Source organism: Chelmon rostratus, chromosome 8, assembly GCF_017976325.1.
Source record: "Chelmon rostratus isolate fCheRos1 chromosome 8, fCheRos1.pri, whole genome shotgun sequence".
Classification (NCBI taxonomy): Eukaryota; Metazoa; Chordata; class Actinopteri; order Chaetodontiformes; family Chaetodontidae; genus Chelmon; species Chelmon rostratus.
The window spans coordinates 20,586,210-20,606,754 of record NC_055665.1 but is presented as its reverse complement, the minus strand read 5'-3'; the positions used below and the strand labels follow the sequence as shown (position 1 = coordinate 20,606,754).

Below are 20,545 nucleotides of genomic sequence, written 5' to 3'. Positions count from 1 at the left end.
GTGAAGATTATGGTTATGGTTTGGGTAAGGGCTAGGGTTAGGTAGTTAGTGGTTAGGGTTTTGGTTTGGCAAGTCTCCAGGAAAATGCCTGTGAATATTCTCATTCATCCAGGAAAAGAAGGTAAATCTGTGTAATGTCCCCAAAAGTGTGTGTGCGTGCGTGTGTGCGAACAAATACCAGGTGTTTATATGTCTGTCTGTCTGTGGACAGATTTTGTCAGTGAGATAGCGTCACAACTGTGCAAGATACAGTCACGAAACTTCACAGATGTGTAGCTGAGATCAAAATGAAGGGTGTGTTTTGGCCCATGAGTGCTAATTACTTGTGTTATAATGTAGTAATGATTACTGAATACTCAAGGGTCAGAGCGTCAGCATGTTGACATGCATCACGGCTGGTGTGATCCCACCCAGTGATGCTGGCTTCCATATGAGTGACATCTTCCCCCTACATAAAGGGCAGACACTGAGTCATTAACGCAAGGAGGATGGACTAGTGTGATAGCACACTCATACTATCAGAGAACTGGGATTACGTTTGTAATCTCTCTGAAGTATTCCCTCTGTATCTCATTATGGGGCATATATTTCCAGATAAGATTAATTCAAAGGCAGACTGCTATCCTTGACAGAAGGTCCCACAAACCTGCACTCAAAACTGCATGAGCCAGTGTTGGTTCAGTAACATTCAATTTGTAGAACCCTGAAAACATGTGAGGTGAGGCCCACTTTACAGCCATATGAGTGTGTGTGTGTGTGTGTGTGTGTGTGTGTGTGTGTGTATATATACACACACACACACACACACACACACACACACACACACACAAACTGGATGAGGTCCTAACTAGAGTAGGCCATAGCAATAATCTCTCTCAACCAGTACCTACCATATACCTGTAGGTTTGCCTGCATGTGGTGAAGCCCAGTAAAAGAACAACTGATCTGACTTAAATCAGCGTTTTTGTATGAGGCAGAAAATGTCAAATGTCTTCTGGGCAATACATGTGGGTGGACTGCATGTGGGTCCCCATTCTCCATCCATGGACCTCCTGCCAAGGGCGGCAGGTTTTGCTAGTTTACAGTAGCCAGTAACCTAATCCTTTAAAATGTTCTGCAACACATTAACACCAACTAATTTAGTTAATTTAAACACAAGATACTTGTGCTCAAAAAGAGGATTCATTCTCAGTGAAGAACCTTGGAGCTCTAATCTGCCTCTATACCTGCCAAAGAGCAGTGATTCCTAACACGTCTCTGGGGGTCATCAGGTGGAAACCTCCCTTCAACAGTGTTTCGCCTACTTAGTCCCACTACACCTCCAGGAGGTTAGGCAGTGAACTCCGGCGTCCCAGAGTCACCCCCCCTAGTGCCAGTTCACACTGCTCCTACACAATCCAAACAGCACCGCCACGTTCAACTGACCCAGAGATGCTCCAGGTAGTGGCCAGTACCGATGCTACCATTTAACTATTGCTAATGCTAATGCTAACCGCTAGGAAGAACAGAAGAAGACAATACAGTTCCGATGCTACCATTTAGCTAATGTTACGTGCTAACCGCTACCTGCTAAGAGGAACAGAAGAAGACAATAAAGCTAGATTCCCCTATACTGTTAATGTTAATTGCTAGCTACCAATACTAACTGCTAAGATACTATCACCGCTTTAGCTATTGTTAGCTGCTACAATGCTACCACAGGCCTAGATGCCACATGTAACTTCCGATTGCCACACTGCCATCATCTACCCCTGCCTCTCACCAACTGCACCAAGAAAAAGCGGGGTGGGAATACAAACCCTGGTTCGGGTAGGGGATAGAAAATAAAGAGGTAGAGTCAAAAGATGAAAGTAGGGATTGGATACAGACCCTTGTTCGGGTAGGGGGTGGAAAATTTAGAGGGTGCTGCAGGTGGAGGCCTAAACCACCGACTAGATTTAACAGCCTCTTCTAACATTTCCTTCAAGAAGCAGCAAACCCTACCATTTCCTTCAAAAAGCAAACAAAGCAGGAAAACAAACCCTAACATTTCCTTCAAGAAGCGAACAAAACAGGAAAACAACCAAAAAGATCAAAAAACAAGCCAACTCTGTATCTTACCACGCACACTCACCTGAACAGGCCGCATGGTCCCAAAGAGAGACTCTAGCTGGCCACACCCCCACCTTATCTAAACTTCCTCTTCCTGGTTCTCTTCCTATTGGAAGAGCGAGAAGATGGGGCGGGGAAAGCAGAGCAGAGGAGAGGTGTCTTGTTCAGACTTTAACCTCTTCTCCTGCCGGGTTAGGCATGCATGTCCTCTGCCCCCCCCCTCCCCCACTGTCCCTATTTCACCCCCCAACTACTATTATTTCTCCTGATCCATATCCACTGACTAGACCTAGCAGCCTCATCTGACATCTCCCTCACTGTCTTTCTTAGATTTTGCCCATGCACTCCCAGCTCCCTCAACAGTGAAACAGCTGACCCTGCAACAAAACCTCTACACCCCACTTCAACCGGACAGACCCTGGTCTTCCATCCCCTCTGCTCAGATTCTGTCTTTAAATCTGCATACTTAGTCTTCTTCCTTTCATAAGCTGCCTCCACTGAATTTTCCCAAGGGACTGTTAACTCAATAAAATACACAGTCTTTTTACTCATGGACCATAAGACAATGTCCGGCCTCAGATTACTATAAACTATTTCCTGGGGCACAACTAGCTTTCCTCCCAAGTCAACCTGCATTTGCCAATCATCAGCCCCTACCAGGCAGCCACCTACCTGCTTTCTCCCTGACTTAGCAGCTCTATTTTTCTCCCCCTCTCGAATAAACTGCACATCTAACCTCTCCTTTCTAGAACTTCCAGAATTCACCTGCTTCCTTCTCTCTTCAATGCCTGCGGCTAAGCTTCTCAGCACCTGATTATGCCGCCATGTATACCGGCCTTGTGATAAGCTAATTCTACAACCTGACAAAATGTGCTTTAAACTTGCTGTACCTGAGCAGAGTGGGCACGATTGATCGCCCTGTACCCAGAGACTTAGGTTCTGCGGGGTTGGCAACACATCGTATGTCGCCCCTATCAGAAATTTAATACGGCCTTCCTCCATATTCCACAGGTCCCTCCAACTAAGTTTCCTCTTCTCAACACCTTCCCAATTCAACCATTGTCCCTGTTTGGCTTGACCAACTGCTTTTGCCCCTCTTAACAACTCCTCCTGCCTACGCACCTGTTCCACTACAAGCTTTCTTTTCTCCTTTAGACCTGCTTTATTCCACACTGGTTTGCCTGGGCCAAGCCCCAAGCCTCCCCGGCCAAATTGAACATTTCCTACTATTTCTGCATGCCTAAGAGCTGCCTCTGCCTCCTGCACTGCTGCCCTTGGGTTCCATTTCCTCCCCCCAGAAGGATTCAGAACCACATTGCTAACTAACATGTCCTTACTCCCAGATAATAAAAGTTCTGTCCTAACCTTAGTGCATTTAAACTCCTCTGTTAGACTGGATATTGGCAGCTGAAGCATTCCTTTCCCATACAAAGCTACATTGCTTAAGCACCTGGGAGCACCCAACCATTTTCTAATATAAGAGCTAACTAGCCTTTCCATTCTCTCTGCTACAGATAATGGGACTTCATATACTGAAGTCCCATTATCTGTAGCAGAGAGAATGGAATGGTACTAATGTACTACTGTGTTTCTCATATTTTGGACATTTCTTAGTTTTGCTTCCCAAACATAGAACAATGACTGACATGATCATCATCACAGCAACTCTTGAATTTTACATTTTAATGTGTGGATTACTGTTTTTTATTCATTTATGTGATTTAAATCAATACAAAAAATCCAGTATTACTTTTGCAGTGATCTCACAGAAGGTACAAATAGTCAAATAGTGGGAACACACACACACACACACACACACACACACATACGCACATGTACATGCACACGCACACACACACACACACACAGTTGTCCTTCCCTCTCTTGTTGTGAATGTCTTGTAGGGAACATGCCCTGTTATCAGTGGGAGTGATTAGCTTTGGTGCTGACAGCAGGTGATCAGCAAGGATCAATAGTCAGACCTGCCCTTTGGTATCAGAGTGCTACTGCTGAAACCCCTATTGCCTCACTAGCTTGGATGGAAAGAAGATGTCTTGGTTAGGGGAAACGATTTATCACACGAATGGGCTCAACGAGACATGACCACCAAAAAAAAAAGGAACTACATGTCCTTTTGTCATTCAAAAATGTCACCTTTTATTCTACTGAGAGGCTCTATTTTAATTTGTCATTTGAGTGAACGACACAACAGAAAGCCTCACAGTAAAAAAAACGTTTCTTCAACTTCATTTTCTAAAATGCATTCGGTTCATATTATTCCCACAATTGGCTATTCTGTACCATGGTTGGACAAAAGATTCCCATATCAAAGGTGTAATGATTGTCAAATTAGTTTCACAGTTTTTCTTTTTTATATTCTTGACCGACCTTCACTCACCCTGAAAGTCATGACTTCAAAAAAGGCACTGTGACTCACTCTGTGTATGTTCTCAGAGGTGACTGTCTTAGAGGTGTTGGGTCTGGTGAAGAAGACACATACTCCAGTCAGCGCCACATCCTTCCCGTCTGTCACAAACACTTTAGACTTCTTGCTGCGACCAGGCTGCTGGGCAACAAGCTGTGAGGGTGCAGAGGTTGCAGAGGCTGCTGCTGCTGAAGCAAAAATGGACATAGAATGAACACAAGGCATCATCACAACTAATTTAAACCTGATAATGGGGAATTTGCATTTGAATCAAATTATTATTGCTCTTATTAAGTTGTTGTGACTGATGTCGCCGACAAGTTTATTCACAAAGGTACAGAACCTCAATGTGATGTGTTACCAACAATTGGATGTAGTCGACATATAGCATTAATTGTTGACCTGGTGAGTCATGTTACCTGCTTCATTTGGCTCAGTGTCCTGATAGTAGAACATGAGGTGTGGAAGACCCTCAGCCACAAAGAACTGCTCCATGCGGTCAATCTGAGAAAGATGACAAGAAATCTATTAGACACAACAGCACTTACTATAGATGCACAGACAAAGATAGTGCAACAATGACAAAACTCTTAGAAATACCCTGAACCTTATCCAAATAAATTATCATAATAAACGATGCCAAACCAATTCTCAACCCCTCAGAACTGAACTTACGAAAAGAAAACACAAGTGGCAGCAATTTGTATCAATAAAAATATCAGTTCAAAAAAAGCCTTGCAAATGCTACCACGCCTATTTGTTGTAGACAGTCAGGCTGCTGTGGTTTCTACAAAAAACAATAATAATAATAATAATTCTGGGTGAAAATATGAATAATACATAAATACAGGGTACCTGATTTCCTTCCAGTATGGCATCTTCCACATCAGCTTTCTCCAGTCCCAGGCATGAAGCCACAATGCTGAGGATGTAGTCATGCCTTCCATCCAGCTGGGCCCTCTTAGCTTCACGCTCCTCTTTCAGCTTTTGCTAAACAAAATGTAAAGACAATTTGAAGGAATTAGGATGTCACTACATTTAAACGGATTAAAATGCATTTGCTTTTGATTGAGTCCTGATTAGATTGAAACAGACATTCTGAATTGAATGACATGAAGCTGAATGCAGCTCAGCTCTGGTTCACTGAGAAGGAATATAGTCATTTGAGGAGCACATCAGGAATTAAGGCATCACGTGAAGAACAGAGTACAGAGCCATTCAGCCATATTTAACATACTTGACGTGTATTGATGAGGCTGTTGGTGGTGAGAAATGATTGCAGCTCTCCTGTGGTCCTCCACTTTTTCTCAGACATCATTTAAACAAAAAAAGTTGACACAATGAACCATAGTTATGTATGGTTTCAATGAATTAGCAGCAGAATATGTGAAAAAAGTGGAAAATCCTCAGTAAACTGTCAAAGCACAGTATTCTTCTGTGGTTTGTCTATAGCTCCCCACAAGAATGAAGAAAATATCCGAAACAGATGGCAGTATTCCTTCAGGTTTTTCAAACGTACATCTCCATTAGCTTTTATTTCTCTGACTGCCTTAACACCCACCCAAACTGCAGAAATCGGCTTTCTTAGAAAAGGTTAAACGACGACGCAGCCTGTTTACAACAGGCCGTGGCTCGTTTTTAGGATGGTGGGACAGTGACATCAACCACAATGGGTTGCCAGGTTACGCTGCTCAGCAACACAGGAACAAGGTTAGCCAATAAATTATATGAAACCTGGTGTTGCATGGTGTGCCAGCTGCAGGGTGCATTTAAATTCTCTCATTTACTCCTTCCTTTTGTCTGTCTAGAATTTAAAGAGAGGATGACAGGAATAGCTATTTCTGGCTTAAAATACTCTTTGCATTGACGTCACCATGGTCAGACCATCTTTTAAAAGACCCTCTTCTACAACAAAGAAACCATGCTGCTGTGACCAAAAATAAAACACTACACAGGGAGCTATTTTATATACCAATCTGTTTAGGCAATTTTTAACAACTAGATTAAAGTTTAACATTGAGAATGACATATTTAGTGATCAAGTGTCTCTCTCTTATTATGCTCTCCCTGTCTCTCCTCTCCCTCCTGTCCACATCATGTGGTTGTCTGTACTTCACAGAAGAGTGATTTCACTGTTGTGTAGCCTTATTCTTAAACATCCATTTTCTACTTGCCAGCTGAAACTGACTGCTAAAGTCTGTAGAATACATGGAGCATGGACACACTGTGCATGTGAGCACGCTGGGTGAGTCCCCATTGACTGTATTGAGAATCAGATTGGATAGAACAGATGTGATGTGGTTTTGAGGGATACATCAGATAGATGCTCGAATAAAGCCTTGAAGGGAACATAAAGAGGAAAGATGGCAAATCCAAAAGATGGTAATGATTAGATAGACATGCAGCACCGGAGGGGGGAAAGGGCTGTATACATGGGTAAAAACACATACAAGGGAGGTAGAGAGCTGAGGGAAAAGATGAAACTGTCTGAATCCTAAAAATGACAAAGGGAGGGAGATTGAAGTATAGGATTGGTAGTTGCGCACAGTGAGAAAAAACTGATAAGAGGGAGGCAAGAGGGGTGAGAAATGGAAGGAAGAGAAAATAGAGGGAGGAAAAAAGATTGGAAATAATATTACAGCACATCGTAACCTGAGGACAAGGAAGAAGTGCAGGAGGCAGGAGGATATAAAGAGAGAAGAGACAATTCTACAAGTCAGGGTGGTTCACAGTCATTCACAGTCAAGGTATTGATTTTTGTTAGTTAGAACCTGGGGGGTTGGTCATGCAAAGCCGGAGTGAGGTGGAGCATGCCAACAACATCACAAGCTGAATGTGTCAACAAAGTTAGCGAGAGCGGCAACACGTTAGCCCGTTAGCGGCTTTAAAATAAATCAGACAATAACCACACGGACACGCAAGTTTGTACTGTGAAACTAGACAAATAACAGTTTTCTAAAGAGCCCAAACAGCGTCCACCTGCAGTGTGCCTGGGACCCCCGCAAAATCCTCAGAATCATTAACTTTCCTGCAAATCACGCATGCTAATATTTGACAAGCACCAACAAACTACTCTTAGGAACGGTGGCTGCATGTCCCAGGCCGCGTCAATAGATAACAGGATGGTTGCTAAGTCAACAAAATTACAGGATTGAATTTTACTCTCACTGGGCACAGTTCAGTCAAGACACACGTGAGTATTTTTGACTTGTACTTCGTGTAAACATTCTTCGTACTGCTATCAGGGCTCTGTTATATTCCACTCATGTGATGCACATCTTAAATGTGACAACAGACAGAGATGTACTGTAAGCACCCATGTGGAACATTAGAACACATGGCTCACACGTGTATGACCTTTGTGACAATTTGGCGACACCTGGCGACATCATTTCATGATTTTTTTATTTAACTCTTCAAATGAGGACTATTGTACCATTTATTTACATATTTCAAATAAGTTGAAATAAACCACAACAGAACTCTGTTCTCTGGACATATACGCACACACTTTACACACACACACACACACACACACACACACACACACACACACACACACACACACACACACACACACACACACAGTGAAATCACAGGTCGACCATAAATAAAAGCATGCCAAGCCATCAGTTGCTGGGAGACCAGGCGTTTCACACCTTCTCTCTGCCTCCATTGAAATTGTGTGAACAGCCAACTCAGACTTCAGCCCAGAGACAAACAATACAGACACAATGCAATGTGGTGCAGATTATTCAAACAAGCAGACTAAGTCACCGCTGAATGCAATACACAAAATGCAGTAGCCAACAATAAGAGGTTCCAACAATGACAGACAGGCACACACAGGACCACATTCAGTTATTCCCATAACACAGACACAGAAGCCAGCACTGACAGAGCCATGTAAAAACAGCTTCAACATTAATAGCTTTCAGAAGCAAACAAAGGCCCATCCTGAGATAAGCTATGGCGAGACTGACAATCCCTATAATAAACAAACTGTGGCTTTAGGAATTAAAGAGAAAACAATTGTGACAAGAAGTGTGCAGCACAACAACTTGGCAGGAGTATAGCCGGGTAATATATCTAAGATTTAAGAAAGTAATTCAAAATGTTTCCAGTGCCCTGCTGAAACTCAAGTAAACAACAAAAATGATTTGGCCCAACGACACAACAGAAACAACAGCAGTGCTACATGAGTTCTCTTACCTGAATGACCTTGGAAACTGTTTGTCTCCAGAGCTGCTTTCTAAACACCTGCGACATGACAGCTCCTCACCTCTCCGACTCAAACCATCCCACATCTTCTCTATAACCTGCTATCACTTTCTCATCTGCATGTAGGCTACACAGGGGAGCTGTATACACTCGCCCTGGAAGGAACGAGCCCTATCAAGTTGTCAGTGGCGAGCGCTCAGACCGGTGAGTTAAAGTTCTGCCGGCTTTATGTTTAATGGCCATTCCTGCCAACAGTGTATGAGTTTTCGTGGTCAGGACAGACATCCCCTAAACTGAAAAATATGGGCAGCTTGTGTGGTATACACACTGGTGTATCATATCCTTGCTTGTGAATGAACACCCTTACATACGTATGCAGATAAATACATACAGAAACGTATGAGGGAAAGCTACACTGACAACACTGTATGCAAACATTTACTGTATTCCAACAAACTAACATGCAAGCATGTGCAAACATGAACACATGGACACACACAATGGACACATGCCTCATCCATCACTGCTTTAACAGGATAGAGCAGTAAGCTCTAATGAACAGCTATTCATTTTCACTATAAGAGTGCAAGTTAAAAACTAGTGCAAACAAGTGCTTAATGGTGGATTCTGCACACAGACACCCTCGTGTTACTTATGCCACATGATCCCATAAACCATACAGATCTAGATAAATGTTCAATGAAGCTCAGTCACTATGGACTCAACTTTGAAAGACTGTAATGGTCAAATTATGTTTGGATAGTCATGGATATGCTGAAATATAATTTTAACCCAGCAATATCAGAACTTACTTTTTAATTAACTAGATGTGTCAAATGTTTAATTCATGGATGCGTTTTTTCAAGGCTGCAGTTACTACAAACACAGAAAACAGCTCAGGTGTTACTTTTATTTAGGAACTTTTCCTTTAATGATGTATATAAACATAGAACGGGTGTTTCAAATCATTTGACTTTGGTAGTCTATTGCATGCAGTACATTTAGGATAAAAGTACATCTTCTTCACTGGTTGCTGTATCTTTTCTGCAATAAATATAGCAGACTGAGGGTCTTGTCAGATAAAATCAGTTGTTGTGAGAAGCCGGCATAACCTGCAGCACACTGAAACATTTTCAAATAGGCTTTCATACATAAATAAAACCTGTTTTTCACAGTGTTCCCCTCGCTTTAGCCTGTTTACACCAGCCACATTCTGATACAAACACATCAACTGTTCACTGAATCCTAACACATTAATGATGAATTACATTTGGCCAAAGTAGTCATGAAGCCAAGTTGTCTGTAACTTCAGAACTCTTGGGTCACCTTACCTTGTTTTGATAGTCTGGTTTAAAATGCAGCATCGTTGTCAGCCTTTCAGTCTTCTGACACTTCTTTTCAGGTCATTCTACCATCTTAATTGGCTTTGCTTTTCCTGACATTAGAGAATTACAGCTTCCAACAAAGAAGACAAGACAGAGAACAAGTGGCTTCGCTACAGTATGTGAGCAATCAGCCGTCTTATTTGCCATGTGAGAAAGGTTACTGCCCTGAAATTATGAGAGTGTTGCTCCTAAAGGGGGACTGCTAACTAGATAATGTGGTGTTGGATGACCATTTGTCTGCAAGGTAATTATCGAGGTCCTGCTCTCACCTTACAATTCTATTACAACAATGGGATGGAGGGACAGTGGTGGGGTGAGGGTGGGGGTGGAAATGTTGTTGATATACCTGAATAAAACACACACACACACACACACACACACACACACACACACACACACACACACACACACACACACACACCTTGGATATTGTATGCATTACCATTGCATGCTAACTAGTAGTAGTCATGTAGTCACTATAGTAACAGCTTCATAGAGTAATAATACAATGGTGATTAGCAGGCATTAGCATTGTGCTTTTAAATACTAACATGGTCAAAGCATAATGTACAATATAACAGTAGCACCGGTGGTTTATTTGGTGGTCCAGTTGGTCCAGTTTTTCCTCACTTTTTGCCCAAAATAATTAATTTAATATGGAAAATAAAGCTTATCAAACGGGAGAATTTGCTGTTTTTTCCTTTGTATATCATTGTAAATTGAACAGAATTTGGTTTTAGACAAAACATGCAATTGGAAAATGTCTCCTTTTTTTGTTTTTTGCATTTTGTATACTAAATGGATGATCATGAGCAAAAGATTTGACTGTAATGAAATAATCATTAGTTGCAGCTCTAGTGGGGAAACCCTCAGTGAACACACACAGACATGCACACACAAACAGCAATTAATATTAAACTCCATTAGCTTCTACTGTGGCCTCCAGTAGACGACAAGCACAGCTCTCTCCACACGGATCTGACTGACAGTTTGATATTGAAGAAATGATTGCAAAGCTTTGCATTTAAAAGCAGTTGGGTCATCAATTTTTCACTATGCCATGACTGATTTTCTAAGCTGAACTGTCTGGTTTTCAGCTGCCATGAAACAGGAGAGTGACTGTAAATTATAAATGAGGGGGAGGTGAGATACGAAAGAGAAAGACATGTAGAGGGAGCGAGACAGAGAACGGTCCACTGTTCTCCAGAGGATGCTCATGCTGACAGACCAGCTTAAACAAATCTGTTTAAAAACTACGGCAGGTTGTAGCACAATATGTCTCAGCAGCCAAAACAGCCCTGACGACTTTGTATTTTGACTTGCACTGCTTCTCTTTTTTATTTTATTTTTTACTTTAACTAATGTCTTGACTAAAACAAAATGGACATAAGGAATGATCCACACTTTGCAGGTTTGACAATACTAATCTGGGCCCATCTCAAAGTCCTGTCTTGCCACCTAACATGCCATCAAAAGCAGGCCCAAATACAGTATCTCCGTATTTAACAGAGAAGATGACATAAATCTCTGAGTACAACTGCACCAGCTTCAGTAAAACACTAAACTTTCACACCGAACACAGCTGTTTCCACGATGGTCTTGACCAGGGGAGTTTTGAGAGGTTGACATTTTGTCTCAAGCCTATAACAAACATAATATAAACCATTATTTGTCCAGATTGTGGCAAACAGACCAGGATTATTTATGAACAATTCAAGTTCTCCTTTCACTGCTCCTCCTTTTCACTTTTTTTTAAAATGTGTGCATACAAACAGCAAAATTAACTGCATGAGCACCTCGAAGCATTTTGCATGTGGATCAATATTTCCATATATTTCTTTTATAACCATGAAAGGTTGGACTTTGAGTAATGCAAAACATTTTAGGAGTTGTAAATAGGTATTACAAAAAAATAACAAAAAAAAAACAGCTTACATAACTTACACACAAAACCGAAACCTTTAAATACATAACACCCATATGCCAGCTTCTTCCCTTTCATCCTGACCTTTATGATGGTGGAATTGGCGATTCTGAGGGGATTTGAGTGAATTACACACATACTAGGAAAAAAGATGGTTTCTTGATGGAAACAAGGTCTTACTGACAACAATGACCATTCTGAGGATCACATAGTTCCACATTAATAAAGACCATTAGATGTAAAACACATCTCTGTGGAACATCATCCAGCCTCCTGAGAAAGACCTAACATCACAGCAACAAAACACTACCATCTAGTGGATCGAGGCTCATAATACAAGGCACACAGTAGGGAGTGCAACAGTTACGTTTGACTACTGCTGAGAGGCCAGTGAGTCTAATAGTGTAGCGGTTCTCAGAGCAATTATCAAAAGGACTCAAGGGGTTCTTGAATTGAAAATGAAGTGCAGATTAATTCCAGCATTCTCTTTCTTTCACACAAGACAGATTCTGATGTAAGGTTTCACTCTCCAAACTCATCAAGTAACTACCAATGGTACAGTAATTGGTATTTGGCCAATATTAAATAAATGGTTAATTAAACAATGTTAAGAGCCTCTTGAGCAGCCAAGAGACAGAAGAAAGAGTGGTATTTTGATCACTTCAGAAGAAAAGCCACATGGTCTTTAAATATAACTTATTTGTTCTAGCAATATCATTTTCACATCATCACAAAACACTCCAAAAACATCTATTTTTAGATGATGATATGTATAATGTATGACTAAAAATATACCTGAGCATGCTAGGAGGAAGATCGGCTTATGCATGTATGAATGCAAAGGTGCCAGATGAATGAATGCAAAACTGTTGAAACTATGTTGGTAACTTGTGCATGCCTAAATCACCAAAATCATAATAACCCATGCTGTTGTGAGGATTCTTTACACAGAACCAAAACAAAACAAAAACTATATCAGAATGATGGATTATTATAGTAGACATAACACCTAAAAGCAGGCTGCCACACTAACAGAACTCCATGTAAGTCATATAGACAAGAAAATTCCATGACAGTGATTCTCAGGCCTGAAGTCTAGGGTGTGCATTCCCTCCTCAGCACCCCCTCCCCACCTCTCCATCCTCATAGACTTTCATTTTAAAAAGTGTCACATTGTCGTGACTATCACACGTCTCTTACAAGCATTTGGCATCTAACCTGCATCTCCTTGAGTGACTCCACCGGGACACAAGGCTGTGTGGGTCTGCCCCTGTAGCTGACTTTGGCGAGCCGAGTGCTGAAGGACATGGCTCAAACATTCCTTCGCAGAAACACCTCCACAGTAACAAGACTTTAAATCCCCAGCTTTATCCACTTTTTCCGTGCGTCCACGCAGTGTGTTTGTGGTAAAATTCGTTAAAGACTCGTTTTCGTGGCCGGAGCGCCGACCCTCCACAAAACACGTTTTTGCCAGCGTATTTGTTAGTGGTTACCATGGTAACGACACATTTTGTCAAAAGGGGTAGTGGGCTGGTCGCGACAAAAACGCAGACAATTTATTCATTCGCTATTTTCTCTCACGGACGTATTTAAAAATATGTATATACTGTAACTATATGAAGAAAGTACGGACAGAAAGACAGACAGGGGACCGTCAATGAACGCCACTGAAACAGCGCCAGTTGTGTCACATCGGTGCCCATATTCGGACAAGGCAAGCTGATTCTTTTATTGGGCAAGTCACGCTGGTTATTTGTTTAATAGAAGCTAGAAGGTGGCCATTGTACAAACTCATTCGTTTTTTGTACTTCTTCTGAGAGAGCTAACTGTTCGTTCTTTAGTGGCTGCAAACCATGGTTAGCAAAACAAGAGTTCTTCTGCTCTAAGTTAGCTACAAAATAGGTTAGCAGACATAGGCTAGCCAATTAGCTAGAACTTATTTTTACAAAGGTCGTTGTATGAAGTATTGGAGATGCGTAGGCAACACAGTTACAGTATCCCCAAACGCCACAACCCAATCCACGTTCCGTTTTACTTTAAAATACTCAACTAGAACGGGTAGAAGGAAACAACAGTTAGCTTAATAATTAGCTAACTTACCTACAAACGCGTCTGCTGATTACACAGCTGTGTCAATCAGACTGATGATGTCACAGACCGAAACTGTTTGTAAGGTCATCTGTCTTCTTTTTTCATATTATTTAATTATGCTCCATTGGTTAGTTTTATTTCCTTTGTATTTATGTCTCATGTCAATAAACGAGGCAAACTGAAATCAATGTAAAACTCTTTAAACGCTTATTATTATTGCTGGCCTCTCCAGAGCAATTTGTGAAGGCAACCCCTAGATGGCAGCAGTGCACTGTCCCACGTGAAAAGGACTGTGCTGCAGCTGATAAGGAGAACTGGGTTAGATTTGTGGGGCAAATGACCTCATACCATAGCATCATCTTCATCACTAGGAGAAGAAGAGCGAATTAAATAATCCTTCTCCCTCGTCGACATTTACCTCCTCCCGTCTGCTAAAAACACGTAATGGTAATTAGTCGTGTCTGGCAAAAGTAGCATTACCCTGAAGAACAATTTGCAATCATACAGTAGCCTAGGCTTACTGTAATAATGCAGCACCTGAACTCAGTGACCTCACGGGAATATTAAACTCGCAAGACTTCAGCTATGTCTGAGGGCCTTTAGAATAAGGTTAATATACATATAATGTTATATTTATAATAAGGACTACTACATGCATCAGACAAAGCAGGGATGTTGTTTGACGTTACAACATCTACCATAACATCTGGGTTTGAGCCATTAAGGCATGCAGTTCTGGAGAATGACTCCCACGCAGCCCGCATCAGCACCGCAGTGAGCGACGCTGGGGGCTGCCGGTGTGCTGTGGCGCACGCTAAATTCGGGTGGCGCACAATGCACCAAAAAGCCCCCGAAACGGAATCCCAGGATATCCCACCCCCACCCACCATTGGAAACGGAATAGCCCTCCTCCCTCAGCCCTCCTATTTTACCTCCGCCCTCTCTCACTATCACACCCCTCTTCTCCTCCTCCCCCCCTCGCCCTCACGTCCCAACTCGGGAGCGCCGCCGATCGGTCGCCAGGATTTTCCCTTCTCTGCCAAAATGGAGGAGGAGGTCTCTCGCTTAATGAAGGGAGCACAGATTGTATGACCGGATCTGCTTCAATGAAAGGCGCTAGGATCCGCTTTTTCTGATAACTGATTATTGCACGAATAAAACCCATTGCGGACATCTATCGCTATTTCTGCACAAGCGACCACAGCCATGAGCGCAGGAGAGGGACTAGATGAGGCTGCGAAGGACGCGGCAGACATAGCGGCGTTTTTCAAATCCGGTAAGTCGGGAAGGGGCGAGTCTGGCTCCGGGAGAGCCACAGTAGAGCTGTCGGTGTGATCACCGGTCGGCTGCCACATCGCTGCCAAAAATGACAAAAACTCATGTCGGGTTTCATGGGCGAGATGCGTACTGCGCGTCGGGCGTGCTGGAGAGATGTGCACAGCTTGTACTTATTTACCTCGTCTTAGTGCACTGACTTGTCATTCCGCAGCCTTTGATGACAACAGCTCGAATAACACCTCCTGAAATATGTGCTTTTGATCACGAGCAGTGACCCCATTTTGGGTTGGACTTAGTAGCCTAGGCTACAAGGTGTGGATGCTTTCAGCTCGACCACAATCTCCTCGGGCTGTACGGGTATTTCGACGTTTCAGGCAGTACCCATCACGAGCCCATTGGATGTGGATCGAATGCTCTTTTTATTTAATTTCTGCCTTCAGTGCGCGTGGTTGAACAGTCTTGTGGGATCACGCATCACTCTGAACCCAGGTCTCTCAGATCTGATGCATCGATAGAGGCTAGGCCATGGACGTACGTATGGGCAATAGGTTGCACTCTACGCACTGGGCCTGTCTGATATGATCGCATCAACCAAACAAATAAGAATAGGCCTGCCTGCCTTATCACTCTGCATCCAAAACATTAACACCTTCTATTGGTCCTAGAGGGGGCTGCGCTGGTGCCTGGTGTCAGCCAAATAGAATCACAGGGGGACTTGTGGTATGCACTTTGTTGTACTACTGCTTGTGAGAAACCTTGTTGTGTGACATTGTAGGTGCAAGGTGTCCTTTAATTTCTTGAACGTTTTTCCTCAAATGGTAAGATTATTTACCTGGAAAAGTTCCATGATGACTTTGTAGTATAATGGTGGATGTCCCATTCCTATATGAAGGTATGTTTTTGCTGTGCTATTGATATGTATCTTCCTGAGTAATATCAAGATGTTTCCCCATCAACATAGGGTTTATTTTGGCCTTTTCAAGTGCATGAAAACCCTAACCCAAGTTTCAGAGTTGAGACTTTTCAATATTGTGTCTTCAACAAATATAGTTTTCTTATTCTAGCCCTCATGAATATTAACCCACAATGAAGCCCCCACTTGTTCTAACTTTATTAAATACTTTGTTGCCACTGTTACAACAGGACCACCTCTGATACACACCAGAAGAAGCAGCTGTCTGCCCCACTCTCTCTCAGCTGTTTCTCTCTGTGACACCTGGTGCCTTGGGGTCTGCTGTTCACCATCTCCCCAGATTGCACACATGCAGGAACACCCACACACACAGACAGCATTCGCGCATGTCCACTTAAGTGCATATGAATCAATAAATTCAGCAGGCATGTGCTTGCGTGTGCACGCACACACTCACACACATGCTTCATAATTTTTTAAACAGTCTACAACCCACATACTTTCTCCCAGAAATCGTCTCTGCCAGTCAGACAGTTAGGAATGTTGTCAAAATGGATTGTATTCAAATGCTACAGTCTCTTTTACGGTTGGTTGGATGCCTGCCAATGTATTTTCCTATAGCTGCGTTGTATCAGGCTGGAAAGTTGGCTCACTGTGAAGTTGGACTGCTTGGATGTTTATATAGCGGCAAATGCAGTTCATACAGTATTCATGATGGAGACAGAAATAGGTTATGGCCTCAGGAAACTTTTATAAGAGACTATTATGAAGAGAAAGTATGGAAAAAAGTTTCTGTCGTTAAAATGGAGAATAGCACTAAATGCCGAGTGAAGAATTTCAAAGAGCTGCCTGTTTCGTGCTTAGATTAGAGCTAATTGTTTACAGAAAACAAAGAAAAGTCAAGTGTTATCTTTCATGCCACTGTAATGGCACACAAAGATTGAAATGTTGGAAAGACGAATAAAATTCATTAATTCACCTGCTGCACTTAATGTTCTTTGAATTGCACTCTGCGCTCTCTCATTTGTTCATTCATTTCGCAAATTTAAATAATACTTCCATCACTTCCTGTCATTTATTCAGTTCATTCAAATCAGTAATCAGTTCATTAATCTCATTCAGATTATCAACCAAACACTGAAAACATTTTATCTGTCACTGATTTCTTTACTCCGTTTTAAGTGTTAAAAAATCACATATACACATCTGTAATTTGTCGAAACATGGTTTGATATGTCAGTCATTCATTCGTTCATACATGCATGCTCTGTATCTGATCTGTCTTTCACTGCGAAGGGCCAGCCGTAATGGCCATCCTGCTCCCTGTAGCCTCTCCAGCAGGCTCCCTAATTGCTGCCAGCTTGTTGCATGTTGAAATCTTGGCACACAGCTGCTCATCCTAGTTGATCCCAAGCACTTTATTTCTGGGGCTCTGTGTGTACTTGAGTGTGTTTTGTTTTTCTGGGCCTCTGGATGCACTGTGGTGCCCTAGTTAGTCACTGAAGGCTATAATATGGCAGATTCCTCTACTGAACAAGACCTGAAGTGACTGACTGTCTGCCAGGGCGACTCGATCACTGACTTTGCTGATAGTGGGAGGCTAACTTACTGATTGATTGGATAACCGAATGTGAGTTTGTAGCTACAAAGCTGCCTAATTGTTTGGATGTTAAAACCAAGATTTCCATCAAAGCACCAAAGTGTTTCAAAGTCCTCGTTTTTGATCCTGCACTAGTTTTTCATTTCTTCTCCTGAATGGATAATATTATTCCCGGCCCTTGAAAATACTTGATGTTCCTCTCTGCTTGATTATTTTCAGTGAGCAGATGGAGCTCCATCTCTGAGTCCCACACTGATGCTGTGGATCACAGCTCAGCCGCTGAGTCACTCTCCCAGGTTGCTCATGCCGTGACTTAAAGTCCAATCCTGAAATTGTTGCAACTGGTCAAAGATGAGGCGGTATTCTACTGCTTTCTTGGAAATTTTGAAGATAAATATATCTGTTTAATCTCTTCCATCCAGTCAAGCTCAGATATCCAGCCATGTATCTCTCCATCTTTGCAAGTACTGGCATAGCAAACACTTTAAAGCATAGGAATACATTAACAGTCTTTCTAACTATATTAAGTCATTTATAAATGATACAATTCGATTTTGAATACAGTTGATGGTACCAGTTTCCAGCCTGGATTGCAGATTTGGACTTTTAATCAAGCATTCTTCAAAGTGAGGCATCACAGCCCAATAACATACTGCCGATTGCTGCAAGCCCACGCAAGCTCAGCAGCATGTCCCCTGAGAACTTGAAATATTGGTTAATTTGTAATCAAGGCAAGTTGCTCATAACTATAGGTTTGCCAAGTTGTGGAACAGTCAAGCACTGCATTAGGATGAGTGTGGACGTTGTGGTATATTGTTTTGAAATATCTTCCAGCAGCACAGGCATGAGCTGAGACAATTCAAGCAGCTAGAATATGTGGGTGGTGTGTTAATGTTGTATTTCAGTCCTTGATTCACTGTCTGTCATTATCTTCATTGCTGTCGCCTCAAGAATGTTTAGAATTTTGTTATTTATTATGTTTTAGGAGTAGATGAGTGAGCAGAGCACTCTTCTTGTCATTCTGAACATCCGCATGCCTTTCCTATCTAAGTTGTACAGCGAACAGCAAATACATTATTGAGGTCACAATAATTTAGAGCCTTTACTTTATCTTTTATCTGGCTTGAGTTATGCTACTTTTATACATACCCATTTTGTATGCATATTATGCAATATTAAGGCTACTGTCAGAACCTCATACACAGCATAGTCCTATGCCGTCACATTCTGATGATGTCAAAATATCTGTTTTCTGTGTTTAAAATGTCTGATGATGCAACACTGCTGTCACTGGTAAAGCGAATTACATCAAACAGAGGGAAACTTGACCAAAGTATAAAATAAACCCAGATCAGGTTGCAGGGCCACCAAAATCACATCATGCCACTGTTATTGATAATTGGCCTACACCTTTCCCAAAGCCTCTACTCTCTTATACATTGAAAGGCATGGCTACTGTGCAACTTTTGATGGTTCAGCATACCTTCATGTGCAGTAAACGTTTGCAATACAGATCTGTTGTTTCTTCCTTATAGTATCCTCATGCCAGAGCCATTAGCTCCATATGAACCAAACTATCACTGGAGAGACTTAAATGATGCATTACATCTTTAGATTATCCACTGTCAAACATACTGGAGCACTATGGAGAGAGACGTTTTTGCAAAACCAAAAATAACATTTGCACGATCATGCATTTTTACAAGGTATTAATTCATAGATAGTCTCTTGAGTGACGTGTAATCAAGTTACTGGGCCTGTGCAGTAGCATTATCGTACAGAAGTGCACTGGGAAACTCAATTGACATAAAGCAACCACATGCACTGTATGCTGGTATAAGATTAAATTACTGTCAAATAACTTGCATAAGAACTGTATCCGCAGTCATAACTACACTGGTCAAAAGACTGGTCATCAGTCATTACACCCATTGAGTAAAGGTTTAGGGTTGTTGCAAAGATCTACTGTTTACTGTGTGAAACTGGCTTCTGTTCCATTCATTACTAATGCACACAGGCTTTCACCTATACACGTGTCTTGGCAGTCTGCAGTGTTAAATAATAGATTTTTTTATGCCAGGAGAATAATTGATAGGTGATAGCATAAGTGATTACCTCTGCTTTGTCGTTATAGTTTTGTTGAGAGGAATTCGATTTTCATAATAATGACAATTATGAAAGACTGGTTGCTTTTTTTTTCCTCAAATTTAACTTTGCAGCTGGCCTAACAATTTTGAGTGAAGCAAAGTTGCAGCAAAAAAAGTATATAACAAGTAAAAACCATTAATGTTTGTTGCATGTATGTATGTTATATTTAATAGCTTGTCGTTCAGTGCATCTTGCATTAAGGGTAAAAACAAGACATCAGCATCAACAATGTCAGTATTGACAACGCAGTGAGCCATTTCCCTCTGTCTGCAAAAGTGAACCCAGTGACCTGTGCCAGTGCAGTCTGTAATGAAAGCCAAATCACTGAGCAGTGATTCTTCATTTTCTTCTTGCACAGTCATAGTCGATGAAAGCATAATGACCTACTGTTATCTTTCATACTCAAGCAGAAATCTTATATAATCATGCAGATGAGTAAGAGGACTTCAACTGGCCATGCAGAATGCAT

The 20,545-nt window shown here is 41.8% G+C and overlaps 1 protein-coding gene across 3 annotated transcripts in view; it reads right to left on the bottom strand.

Annotated features, from left to right (window-relative positions):
• dnah5 (dynein, axonemal, heavy chain 5) overlaps positions 1-13,354 on the bottom strand; it is a 99,723-nt gene extending 86,369 nt beyond the window's left edge. For 2 of the 3 annotated variants that reach the window (XM_041941724.1, XM_041941725.1), the window contains exons 1-4: positions 8,729-8,785; positions 5,372-5,506; positions 4,919-5,020; positions 4,529-4,657 (exon numbers count right to left, since the gene is read on the bottom strand). In XM_041941724.1, the coding sequence (XP_041797658.1) occupies positions 4,529-4,657; positions 4,919-5,020; positions 5,372-5,506; positions 8,729-8,785 (423 nt within the window). Of the gene's footprint in view, positions 1-4,528; positions 4,696-4,918; positions 5,021-5,371; positions 5,507-8,728; positions 8,786-13,264 lie in introns of those variants that run through there. The other variant, XM_041941723.1, reaches the window with a different exon arrangement.
• Between the last annotated feature and the right edge of the window lie 7,191 nt (positions 13,355-20,545).